The sequence below is a fragment of the Leuciscus leuciscus genome (assembly GCF_965113295.1).
Source record: "Leuciscus leuciscus genome assembly, chromosome: 23".
Lineage (NCBI taxonomy): Eukaryota > Metazoa > Chordata > Actinopteri > Cypriniformes > Leuciscidae > Leuciscus > Leuciscus leuciscus.
In genome coordinates, this window is record NC_138747.1 from 9,424,939 (window position 1) to 9,437,779 (window position 12,841).

Consider the following 12,841-nt stretch of genomic DNA (forward strand, 5'->3'; position numbering starts at 1 on the left):
ACCCCACCGGGTACCACTCATCTCCACTACAAATAGGAAAAAGAGGCTACAATTTGCACGAGCTCACCAAAATTGGACTGTTGAAGACTGGAAAAATGTTGCCTGGTCTGATGAGTCTCGATTTCTGTTGAGACATCCAGATGGTAGAGTCAGAATTTGGCGTAAACAGAATGAGAACATGGATCCATCATGCCTTGTTACCACTGTGCAGGCTGGTGGTGGTGGTGTAATGGTGTGGGGGATGTTTTCTTGGCACACTTTAGGCCCCTTAGTGCCAATTGGGCATTGTTTAAATGCCACGGCCTACCTGAGCATTGTTTCTGACCATGTCCATCCCTTTATGACCACCATGTACCCATCCTCTGATGGCTACTTCCAGCAGGATAATACACCATGTCACAAAGCTCGAATCATTTCAAATTGGTTTCTTGAACATGACAATGAGTTCACTGTACTAAAATGGCCCCCACAGTCACCAGATCTCAACCCAATAGAGCATCTTTGGGATGTGGTGGAACGGGAGCTTCGTGCCCTGGATGTGCATCCCACAAATCTCCATCAACTGCAAGATGCTATCCTATCAATATGGGCCAACATTTCAAATAATGCTTTCGCACCTTGTTGAATCAATGGCACGTAGAATTAAGGCAGTTCTGAAGGCGAAAGGGGGTCAAACACAGTATTAGTATGGTGTTCCTAATAATCCTTTAGGTGAGTGTACATTTCTTTCAAATTTCTTTCTTTTCAATCTAGTTTTCTTGATTGCTATTAACACACAATTCATGAAACAATTCGCAGTTTTCTCACAACTATAAGCACAATCTCAAAACTACCAACTTGGACAAACCACAAACTTCCAGGTCAAAATAAAACATTCTAGTTGAAAACATTCTCTTCTGTCAAAATCTATCTTCGACCTCAAATGACACAGAAAACTGGACATTACCCCACTGCCCAGTGAACACTAGTGAGGTCAATTCATTACACTGTAACAAAAATCTCTTATTGGGATTCAGGAATTATTTTGCAGCTCAATGTCTATTACAGTATGGCCAACAACATAATACATTTTTTTGTAAAAATATGCACCACAATACAGTACAGTTCAATAAAAAAATAAAAATAAAGTAAATTCAACATCCTCTGCACATTTCATGGCCAAATTTCATGACAGTATAGGCTACAGTACAATAGCAGTTATTTGGTCGTCTGACACAAGACTACATCCCTAGGCAGTCATTTCTCAGTTCTGCAAAAAAATACAGTAGGCTAGTAAGGATACAGATACAAATGGCTGCAAATTAAATTGACAATTACAAGTTTAAGAGAGTACAACATGTGCTACAGTTGACTGTACATAGAATAGTGAAAATTCCCTCATCTAAAGTAGGCCCACTGTGTTTGCAACTGTAATTGATGATTTTTTCAGCTCTCTCTTCAGGATGCAAAAATTAGGATTTTCCGATTCACGAACAAATGGAAAAACAATTAGTAAATGAACTGGGCTGTGCTGTGTGTTTTTGACTCACAAAGAACCAGTTCATAGAGTCATTTGTTAAAGGGATACTCCATTTTTTGGGGGAAATAGGCTCATTTTACAACTCCCCTAGAGTTAAACAGTTGAGTTTTACCGTTTTCGAATCCATTCAGCCGATCTCCGGGTCTGGCGGTACCACTTTTAGCATAGCTTAGCATAGATCATTGAATCGGACAGGACCATTAGCATCTCTCTAAAAAAAAATTACCAAAGAGTTTCGATATTTTTCCTATTTAAAACTTGACTCTTCTGTAGTTACATCGTGTACTAAGACCGACGGAAAATGAAAAGTTGCGATTTTCTAGGCTGATATGGCAAGGAACTATACTCTCATCCCTGCGTAATAATCAAGAAACTTTGCTGCCGTTTGCAGCAGGCGTAATGATATGACGCAGCGCCTGAAAATAGGTCTAATAGGTTAGACAAACTTAGTCCCAGTCACGTTGGAAGTTACCGAGCTGGGGACTATTTTCAGGCGCTGTGTCATATCATTACGCCTGCTGCACCCATGGTACGGCAGCAAAGTTTCTTGATAGAAGAAGAACATGAAAGCCAGCGTATGTTTTGGAACTATTGGGGCTTACATGAACCACGTGACAGCCATACCGCTATGGCTGTCACGTGGTTCATGTAAGCCCCAATAGTTCCAAAACATACGCTGGCTGCCATGTCAAAGAGTGTCGCAACTCTTTCTCTCTATGGCTCTGGTCTCACCTATATCAAAAGAGCGAGCTGAAGTCCGCTAGTGCGCGTTTGCCTAGAAAAGAAATGAAAAGCAGCGCAGTGGAATGAAAAAGCGCGTTCTGTATGAACGGACCCTTATGCAAAAACAAAACTGCTTGAAAATATGTTTGTACACAGATTTCCAGATGAAGCGTCTTTGTCTTCTCATTCCTGCATCTATTTGAAATCCATGGATCACCCTTCTGTGTTGCTGCTTGTTCATACACAAAAATACAAATGAATATTACAAATGTATAAAAGACTATCTAGTATGGAAGTCCGTCTCATATACAGATAATTTATCATTAATGTTATTCACTGCAGACTGCAGAGTGTGCCATGTTTGCTGTGATGCATTTACACGGCTTTGACCAGCGGATGTCGCTAGCGTGGCACTCACTTCTGCTCCACTGCTTTGCGCATGCGTAGAAGTGCGAGAAAATAAGTCATTATTACGAGAAAGTTTCTCTTTATTATGAGATGTTAAGTCATTATTAAGAGAAATGTTCTCATTATTATGAGATGTTAAGTCATTATTATGAGAAAGTTTCTCAATATTATGACTTAAGGAATCTTTTTGTTTTGTCTTTACTCAACCGTGGCAGAAACGGGCTTCCATAGCGGTGGCAAAGCTTTTTATTCGTGCCACCCCAGTAGATCATCCGCCCCATATTACTGGCCTACAACTCAATTACTGAAAGGGCAGGGTAAGAGGCAAGTCTTTACTCATGAAGTAATCATGAAGATTACTACTTTCTTGTTAAAGGGTTAGTTCACCCAAAATGTTTAATTCTGTCAGTAATACTCACCCTCATGTTGTTCCAACCCTGTAAGACTTTCGTTCATCTTTTCATTTTCTTTTTTGTGGGCCTCTTCTGGGTTGTATGTCAGACTCAGAACGTAGGCTCACTATTGGCCGAGGCTGGTCATGTGTGTAATGCTGGCCAATAGCTAACTATCCCTAATAACTAACCCTTTAAGCAATAACAAAGCTGAACTTTATAATAATGATAAATACCATAAATATAGTGTACAGTGATACTTATTTCAAAAACAAACTTATTATTCCAAATATATATTTTCTTATTTTATTCATACATGTGGGTGAAGAAATACAAAATATGTTGTATTAAATACACAATATAATTAAATACAATACTGTAAGCAAAACAAGACAAATAAATGAGATCAGTCCTCTTCAGTGCGAGGAGCTGGTGTGTGTGTGTCTATTGGCTGGCAGTTTTTTCGGTTGTACTGGGATATTCGGTGTGTTTCTGGACAGGCACATTTGAAGCTGCCTCTGTGGTTGATGCAGAAGTGAGAACAGCTGCCATTCTTCAGCTCACATTCATTGACATCTGACAAATATCAGAAGGAAGAACACTTAACAGCAATAATTCATCTCTCAATGAAAAACTACACATATTTTAGTTGTGTGTATATGCATGCATCAGTCTGTGCTGGCAGGGTATGCATGTTTGCGTGCTGACCTTCACACTGGGCTCCATTAGGGTGCAGTCTGTATCCACGAGGACAGATACATCTGTAAGTACCTGGCAGATTCAAACACTTCCACTCGCACGTGTGCAACTGTTGTTGCTGGAGGACCTCGGTATCCTCACACTCCTCACACTCATTAATGTCTAAAAACAAACCAGAAAATACAACTTTTAAAATAAAAAAAATACACATCTCAATATTCATTATCTTAGAAATCATCTATGCAGCTCTTAAAGGGGCTCTTCCTGGCTCTTCCAAGCTTGATAATGATAGTGGATTGCAATCAACAGATTGAAGCTCAAAAAAGTGCATCCATCCATCATAAACTCTAAATGACTCCAGGGGGTTAATAAAGGCCTTCTGAAGAAATACACTGAGTTTGTGTAAGAAAAATATTCATATTTAAACCTTTATAAAGTAAAATAACTAGTTTCAGGCCAAAACCGGAAAGCCGGAAGCTAGAATTTGACTCTGTAACGTGTTAAATATGAATATTTTTTATCTTATTTTTCTTAATAGTATTAATTCTTCCACTCAAAGAGAGGGGCAGCAGGTCCCACCGTTTGATATCCCGTTTCAGACCAGGGGCAGGAGGTTAGCTTTTTAGACGTCCTTGCAATTGTATGTACAGTAGCCCAGATTCCCAAATATTTAATCTGGTTTGTGGTAACTTTAAAAGGAATCAAATTGAAAGAAATACAGCTGCATTTATTGGCATTAATTCGCTTTTTTATTTTATATTTTGTAGCCAGATATCCCACTAAATCTTTCCAATATGTTCAATAATTTAGGGAGACAAGGCAAAGGATCTGATAAATATAACAATACGTCATCTGCATAGAGTGAGATTTTACAGTCAATATTCCCTTTTATGAATTCCTTTAATAAAAGTGGCTTGATTACAATGGAAAATAAAAAGTGGAGACAGCGGGCAGCATTGTCTTGTGCCTCTTTGTAAACTAAATAAGGCAGATCGATTATTATTGGTGCGAACTGCTACCATTGGGGAGGAATAGAGGATTTTAACCCATGATATGAAATCGGGGCCAAATCCAAATCTTCCTAGAGTGCAGAAGAGATAGTCCCACACCACCCAATTAAAGGCTTTTTCATCAAGCGATATCAAAATCTCTGGAATGTCGGGTGGGGAGGGACTGTAAATAATATTTAAAAGACTTCTAACATTAAAAAAGGAGTGTTGTCAGTCTGCCGATTTAAATGCTTGAGCTATTTAAAGCAGGATGGATTCTGATTGGCTGTCATTGTTTTATCGTTTATAAATGGACAAAAATTGTTCTGAATGTGAATCCAACGATATAGTTTCTCTGTGTTGTTATTGATATATTTGTGGTGTAGACTCTGCTTTTATTTTATATTTAGAATGATTTTTTGAACTATATCTTTATCATTATTGTTTTAGCTATTGTTTTTGGTGTGAATGGGCCTTAAAGGGATAGTTCAACCAAGATATTTTAAGAATATTGAAAATAAAGACATTCATACAGGTTTGGAACAAACTGAGGGTGAGTAAATGATGACATCATTTAAATTTTTGGGTGAATCATCCCTTTAAGTTTCCTGGTATTAGTCTACATATACAGTAGTAAGCATGTGTATTACAAATCAGTGTAAAGACTTTCCGACCTCTTAAGACATATCTGCTTCTGTCCACCAGTGTTAAGATAAATTAAGATAAATTAAAGATATGTAAAAGTCTGACCTATGCACTGTCTGTTGGTGCTGTCCGGTTGGTACCCTTCGGGACACAAGCACTGGAAACTGCCTGCCGTATTAATGCAACCAAATGCACAGAGAGCCCTACCAACATGCTGGCACTCATCTACATCTGAAAGTAGAAATATTAAAATGAACTATATCAAGACTGTATATATATACACTGTATATATATACTGTATATACCTGTGTAGACATATATTGCCAAATGGCATACTTTAACTTTAAAAATGGTTGTGTCATTGGCAATGCATCACACCAGACACTGATTCACTCACCAGAGCAGGATGTCCTGTCTGGAAAAAGCTGAAACCCTGGACTGCAACTGCACCTGTATGAGCCCAAGGTGTTTTCACAGACCTGCTGGCACCGGTGCAACTCCTCCACACACTCGTCCAGATCTATAAATACCACAGACAGGCACATGAAAAGACCAGAACACATACTTGCAACAAGTACTAGCATGTGCATGAATGAACACATGGACACAAACAATGATGAAGAAGAGTTATATCAAAACACATTACAATATATTTAATATGCAGATGCATGACCAAGTATACAGATACACACTCACCCAAGCAAACATTACTTGTCAGGATGAGCACAAAAGGGATGAAGAAGTTGTACAGCTATGCAAAGAAGAATTATTGGAATTTGGAACACAATATTTTTTCAACACTGTTTACACCTGTATTTAGTGCTGTCCACTTGTGATCAGATCACAGAGATGGATGTTAATATCAGGCGTAAATGACAGAAGAAATGACATAATGAAAGGTTTTGGCCTTCAAAACGTGCTGTTCATCACACATGAAAACACAGGTGAGTGTTTGCATGCTGCACTGCAATATCTCTGTCTGCTAAAGCAATGTAAAAACATATGTTGTCATAAATTATTTCACATATACTTTTGTGTACACAAGTAGTGCACTTAGATCCAGTTTGTCTGAATAGAACACAGGCCACCTGTTTCAGCATTCATGAGTGATATTCCTTAAAATCTTGGACTAGTCCATTAACTGCTAAAACTCATAAAAGGAACCTTAAGCACACTGTATTTCATGTGTAGACCTACACTCTAAAAATAAAGGTTCTTTATCGGCATCTATAGGGGCTTTCGCACCAGAGGAACCTTTTCATAGTTCCTAGAACTAATGGCTGAAGAATCTGCTTTTTGGCGTGTTCGCACCGCAGGAACTGGGAATTATTTTAGTTCTAGGAATGCCTTTTGGGGGAACTAAATTAGCTCCTATTTCAGAGTAGGGTCTAACTCAGCACTATAGGAACTACCAGTGACATAAGTTTTCGTTGATTGGCCGAACGCAAGCAAAACACCAGCACCCGCCATTTAAAAAAAAAAGAAATGTACATGAACTAACTCTACGAACATGGAAAATAGTGACAGATGGACCTCTCAACCTTTACGCTAAACCTCTCAATGCGACAAGCAAAAACAAATAACAGACCAAGCAAACATGTTTCTATGAAGAACCTTCAACATCCATGGAACCTTTCTCCTGCATAAAAGGTTTATTATAGTGGATTATATTAGATATTATAGTAAAAAGGTTCTTCAGATTATTAAAATGTTCTTCACACTAAGAAAATCTTTTTCTTTTTCAGAACTGTTCACTGAAATGTTATTTGAGGAACCCAAAATGGATCTATGGCATGTGAAAATCCCCTTTTTGGAGACTTTTTTTTAAGAGTGTATATTGTCTTTTCATCCTTATGTTGGAAAACTCTTAAAACACAGCGTGAACCTCACACACACGCAGTAGCTTGTCTTTTAGCTCTAATTAACAGCCTGATATGCGTCAAGAATTCAATGCTCTGGGGTGACACCAGAGGGTGATGTTGAGTCTTGAAGGCATTCAGGGCTGAATGGACACACCACAGCTGGTTTGCAAACCAAAACCATAAATCTAAGACACACAGGTCAAGGATGCGTAAACAAGCTTTTAACCCGGTGTCAAGAGCACCTCTTGACAAAAAAAAAAGAAGAAAAAGAGTAAGCTGCCATTCCAAAAGTGGAAAACCTATAATCACTGGAGCCTGGCTGTCGAAAGAATGCTATTTCGTGGCCGTTTTGCAGTGGTAATGATACCACAGTCAATAGATAAGATTAAACGTGCATGTAGTTCCTCTCTCACCTCGACAGGTGCGCTGGTCCTCCAGAAGCAGGAACCCTGGTTTACAGAGACACTGGGCGCGATTCTGTTCATTGACATGACAGATCTGAGAGCATCCTCCGTTGTTTAGGGAGCAAGGAGTTAACTCTGCAATTAAGATAAACATACTATGATGAAATTAAGATCTAACTATATATATAAAAAAAAGGATGATCCAAACCACTGAACAGGGAAAAAAGTAAGTTAAAAGTATAAAGTATGTTTTAAATGCTTTTGAAACAGAAAGTGAAAGACTAAGTGGTCCCTTTCAAATAATATAGTTTATTTGATTAATATATATTATTAATAATATAAGATTTATTCATATAACTATATATAACTATATATAACTATATCTATATCTATATATATATATACACTGTGTATATATATATATATATATATATATATATATATATATATAAAACTATATATATATAACTATATATATATATACATATACATATATATACAGTATATATATATATATAACCATATATACACACATATATATATATATATATATATATATATATATATATAGTTTCAAATAATATAGATAAACTGTGTATATACAGTATATATAGTTTCAAATGGTTTAAGTTTAGAGAACAGGACATGATTTGCTCACTGCTGAGAATGAAATCCCACATCCGCAGTGGTTTACATATCCTCCGACCTAATGAATTTACCTTGTGTAGACAGGAAACACTTTTGACAATTACATGATTTTGAAAATTACACTGTTTAACAGAAACAGCCCACTAAACAGTGGCAAACTTAATTTGATTCAATAAGAATATACATTCATGTGCATTTTTAAAATAAGATAATGTGTTTAACAGAACACATGAGGTCAAAACCTATAGGTAAACACATATTCCCAGATGTGTCTGATGACATTTAAAGCCATTTTGAGGCCATCTGTGTTGAACATTTATGCCTATCACCTGCTTAGAGGAGAGATGAGCAGGATATTACACAGATGTCATATCTACAGACATGTAAGATTGGAGTGTGGGTGAGGGATGACAGGAAGGAGTCAGTATGGTAAAAAGCACCAATACAATAAAAGCACATAAACAGGCTTATGAACAATAAATCTTCCCAGCAATTTTCATGCCTTCAGTGAGCATGTGATACAACCCTGTTAAATAAATAAATAAACATTCTCTCCTTAGGATGAATTGTTTGAAATATTCCTGATAAATACAGAATACCATTTCCTCTTCATAAGAAAAAAAGTCATGCTTTGGTGAATCAAAATTATGACATAAAAAGTCATAATTAGTAGATATAAAGCTGAAATGATCAGATACAAAATCATATTTATGACATAAAAGTTGAAACTATGACAAAAAATGTTTTATTGTCAATTACGACTTTTAAAAGATATGTTATTTCGACTTTACCAAATCATTATTTATTTCTATAAGGGGGAAATGGGCTTCCACAGATAACAGAATAAACGTAAAAATAATGTTGTGTGCACTATATAATGTTGCACTTTCACTGTCTTCAGATTGTGCATTTAATGTTAAAAATTTATTTTCAATTTTATCCTGCAAAAATAACTCTCTACATATTTAGTTCTAATATGTGTCGTATCTTACCTAAGCAGAGAGGTGTTTGGCCACTCCAATGTCCATTGTGTTGGCAATAGCTGTAAACATCACCATTGGTCAAGGTGTATCCAGGGTAACAGGCATATTGAATATAATGCTTATACTGAAGCGGGTCGGGATTCTTTATCGACCGAAAGTAGAATGTTCCGTGAGAAGGAAATGGAGGGTAGGGACATACTGGACGACGTTTCCTTGTTGGAAACCTTGGAAGATCTTTCCAGACTGGAGGACCAAAAGTTTGTTTGGGGTCACTATGATTGTTTCTTTCATTTACTTGACCATCATCAGTAATGTCAGAAAAGTTATGGTTTTCAGTTTGAGCCTTCAGAAGCAGGCCAGACATTAGTCGGGTAGCCGTCGTCAAGACCGTCATGCTAGATGATGTATGTTCTAGTGTTGGAGATGATTCCTGGAGGTCTGCTCTTTGTTCACAGAGTTCTCTGCAGGTAGAGGAAACAGACTCATGTTTAGACACCATGAAACCAGGATAGCTTGTTGTTGGAGGTGCAAAACTCTCAGTGGTGGCTGCATATGTATCTTCTGTGAAGAAAGTCCTTGACTGTAGAAGGTCATTTGTGCCCAGTGTGTTGATGTTTGTTGCAGGTGTAGTTGATGTCCAGTGTGAATTATTTTTGATGTATTCTGGTAAAGTCTCAGCAGCTGTAGTGACTAAGGCTCTTTGAAATAGTTTGTCTGTACCAAGCGTGGACTGATGAGGTTTTTTATTTCTTCTGTATGGTGTTTCAGTAAATGTCTGATCCATGACCTTGATCTGTTGAGTGTCCATCACTGGGGTAACGAAGCTGGTGTGTGTGGTGGTTAAAAAGGAGGATTCATGAAAGGAACTGACTAATGACATTGTGTTGACATGGGTAGATGTCATTGGCACAGGTTTCCGAAGATCGGAGTTCCCGATTGGACCCTTGAAGTTTACAGGGTTGAAGATTGGCTCAGCCTTTCCACTATCTAGTGTTTTGTCAAACAATAGACTCTTTGAGGGCTTTTTCTCCCCTGGTTTCCTTATATTTTTCTGCTTGTTATCTGTAAAGTCAAGTTTGATATGAGGGACCTCAAGCAATGCTGATTTGAGAAAAGCATCCTTGGGAGCAGTGATTGCGAGGGTGTTTAAATGGCTATGTAAGCGAACTTTTAGATTTGTAGGAACATCACGGGCCTGCGCTGAGACGGGACCATGTGATGATTCTTGCTTCAGATGAAGAACACTCATGATATCAGCTACTGTAAGAACCAAAAAGCAAACCATAAGGTGAAACAAAGGAGCAAACAGATGGTCAGTTGTACATGAAGTCACTGCAGCAGTGATTTAAAAACAATAAGGCATAAAAAAAGCATATAGTAATAGATCAAACAGTTTTGTCATTATACGCTTGATTCAGATGACATACCTTTGCAGACAGGCTTAGTGCCGTTCCAGCTTTTCCCTTTGCAGTAAAGCAGCGCATATCCAAACAAACTAAATCCAGCATCACAGCTAAAGAAGGCCAGAGATCCGTCTTCAGACACCACAGTCCTGCCATGCAGGAGATCACCAGGGCTGGGGCATCCTGACGCTGGAGTACAGAACAACTTATGGTATGGCTGTAAGTATCAGTACTATATTAGAGACCCTATAAAATGCAACTTCAAAATCAACTATTGTAATTTATTTTTACCTAGCTTTAGCTCTTGACGAATCTCATCTGCTTCATTGATAAATGTCATAGTAAAGAATTTTGTGTATAGTCACTAGTATCTACAAAATACATGAGTTCACTAACCCACACATAATGGTGGGTCTCTGGCCCACTGTCCAGACACACAGCTGCTCGTACGGTAACCGTGGATCCGGAATCCTGGATTACAGGTGAAGGTAACAAACAATCCTCCATACCGGAAAAACGTACGCCCATTCTCCAAGTGTCCGAAACCACTGCAGCCTTTATCAGCAACGCCTTAGTGAAAACCATCAGAAATACTAATACACATGCAGATACATTTTCCTATGACCTCTGTCTCAATCAATATACAATGTCAATTACAACACATAATCATGATAGTGTACCTGGAGTTAGTGTCCATAGCTGGGACAAACAAACACACAGCAGTGCACCTCTCCAACCTAGCATGATTGAGCAAATTCCACCGTGTAAAAGAAGCTGTGGAAATCCTGAGAGTGTCAGACTGTAGATGAAGATCACTAAGGAAAACTGAACTCTAGAGAGTGGAGTCTTGAGCACATGGAGTAAAAAGATGAGGGGAAGGGAGAGGAGAGGGGAGGAGACATGAAACAGAATAACAGGACTTTAAAACCTCCTGGACACTCCTCTTCAAAACAGGATGAAAACAGAAACAGACAGTATGTTTTTTCTTGTTAAGGGGAGTAACAACAAGTCAGCTCAGACGACTTCAGATGAAAACACAGAATAAACCCCCCCAAAATGTTTATTTTGTTTTTACCTGTGTGAATATCAGTGTTCTTTAGTATGAATAATATACTATTATAGTATCTATTTATATTTTGAATTAGTTAATTTTTTTATATATTTATATAAAAAATTGTATTATGTTTTTTCATTCATTTTAATTTGAGCAATTTTAGTATTTAAACGTATTTTGCTTCAGTTAAATGCTAATGCAACATATCTTTATATTTGATAGTTAAGCGGGTCGAAAAAGTAATGATGTCTTTACAAACCGGAAAAACTAAACACTGTACTAAACACTACATGTGTAAAGATATTAAATGTGATTAGATTTATGGCATTAACATTTACATGTTAAAATAAAACTGACCATCCTTTGGAATTTTGCTAATTTGGATGTTGCACGACAAAATATTGTTCAATTGAATAATTAAATGTTATATAGTTAGTAAAATCTATAAAGCAAGATACAAGGGGGTTCAGTCTTTACATTACCAATCTAAATGAAGTATGTGCCATTACTGGTAATTAACCAGTGGACAAAAAAAACTAAAATTCCCCACAGAATATAAAAGTAAGGAACCTTTTTTGTGTGTCTTGTCAGTTTTCCACCAGGAAACACAGCAACATTTATTTGAAAAAAATGCCCCCTCTATTTTAACCCCATAACATTTTTAAATAAGGTCTGGTGATGGTATAAATTGACATTTTAAGTTTGTTAATAATAGATGTTACGTTGTAAACCACGCACAAGATGCAAACAGAATGGTTAATATCATAGAAATATCTACAACAGAATGACTCACGACTCAAAGTGAAGTCACAATTATAGGGTTATGCACTGCTAAACAATTATTCTGCCCTTGTGAATTGCAGTGCAACACAATAGCTGTGACTGCATTTATCCCTGCATTTTCAGCATATTTTAACATTTTATTACACATTTATTTAGTTACTTGTATCACAAAAGTAAGATTGAAACCTCTTACCTTTATTAAAAATGTAAATCCTGGAAAACAGCGTAAAATTATGTACTATGAGTAACTGCTTATTGTGTCCATAAGATGTTTAAAAAATAAAAGTGCCAAAAATGATTTGGAATTCTGTCTCGTCTGTGTTGTCTTG

The 12,841-nt window shown here is 37.2% G+C and overlaps 1 protein-coding gene across 1 annotated transcript; it reads right to left on the reverse strand.

Annotated features, from left to right (window-relative positions):
- Positions 1-3,334: 3,334 nt before the first annotated feature.
- On the reverse strand, positions 3,335-12,841 carry LOC309487469 (uncharacterized protein). The gene is made up of 10 exons (XM_082155138.1): positions 12,706-12,841; positions 11,356-11,521; positions 11,072-11,245; positions 10,700-10,864; positions 9,282-10,532; positions 7,651-7,776; positions 5,773-5,895; positions 5,481-5,606; positions 3,751-3,903; positions 3,335-3,618 (listed from the first exon to the last, which is right to left on the reverse strand). The coding sequence occupies exons 2-10, from the start codon at positions 11,417-11,419 to the stop codon at positions 3,449-3,451; spliced, it is 2,352 nt and encodes a 783-aa protein (XP_082011264.1). The 5' UTR covers positions 11,420-11,521; positions 12,706-12,841; the 3' UTR covers positions 3,335-3,448.

What these genes read in the sequence shown, in the direction of transcription:
- LOC309487469 (XM_082155138.1), bottom strand. Translation starts at nt 11,419, where the DNA reads ATGCTAGGTTGGAGAGGTGCACTGCTGTGTGTTTGTTTGTCCCAGCTA. An exon ending in GCTATGGACACTAACTCCAG is followed by an intron (nt 11,246 to 11,355) that starts GTACACTATCAT and finishes GTTTTCACTAAG; the next exon opens with GCGTTGCTGATAAAGGCTGC. An exon ending in CACTAAGCCTGTCTGCAAAG is followed by an intron (nt 10,533 to 10,699) that starts GTATGTCATCTG and finishes TGGTTCTTACAG; the next exon opens with TAGCTGATATCATGAGTGTT.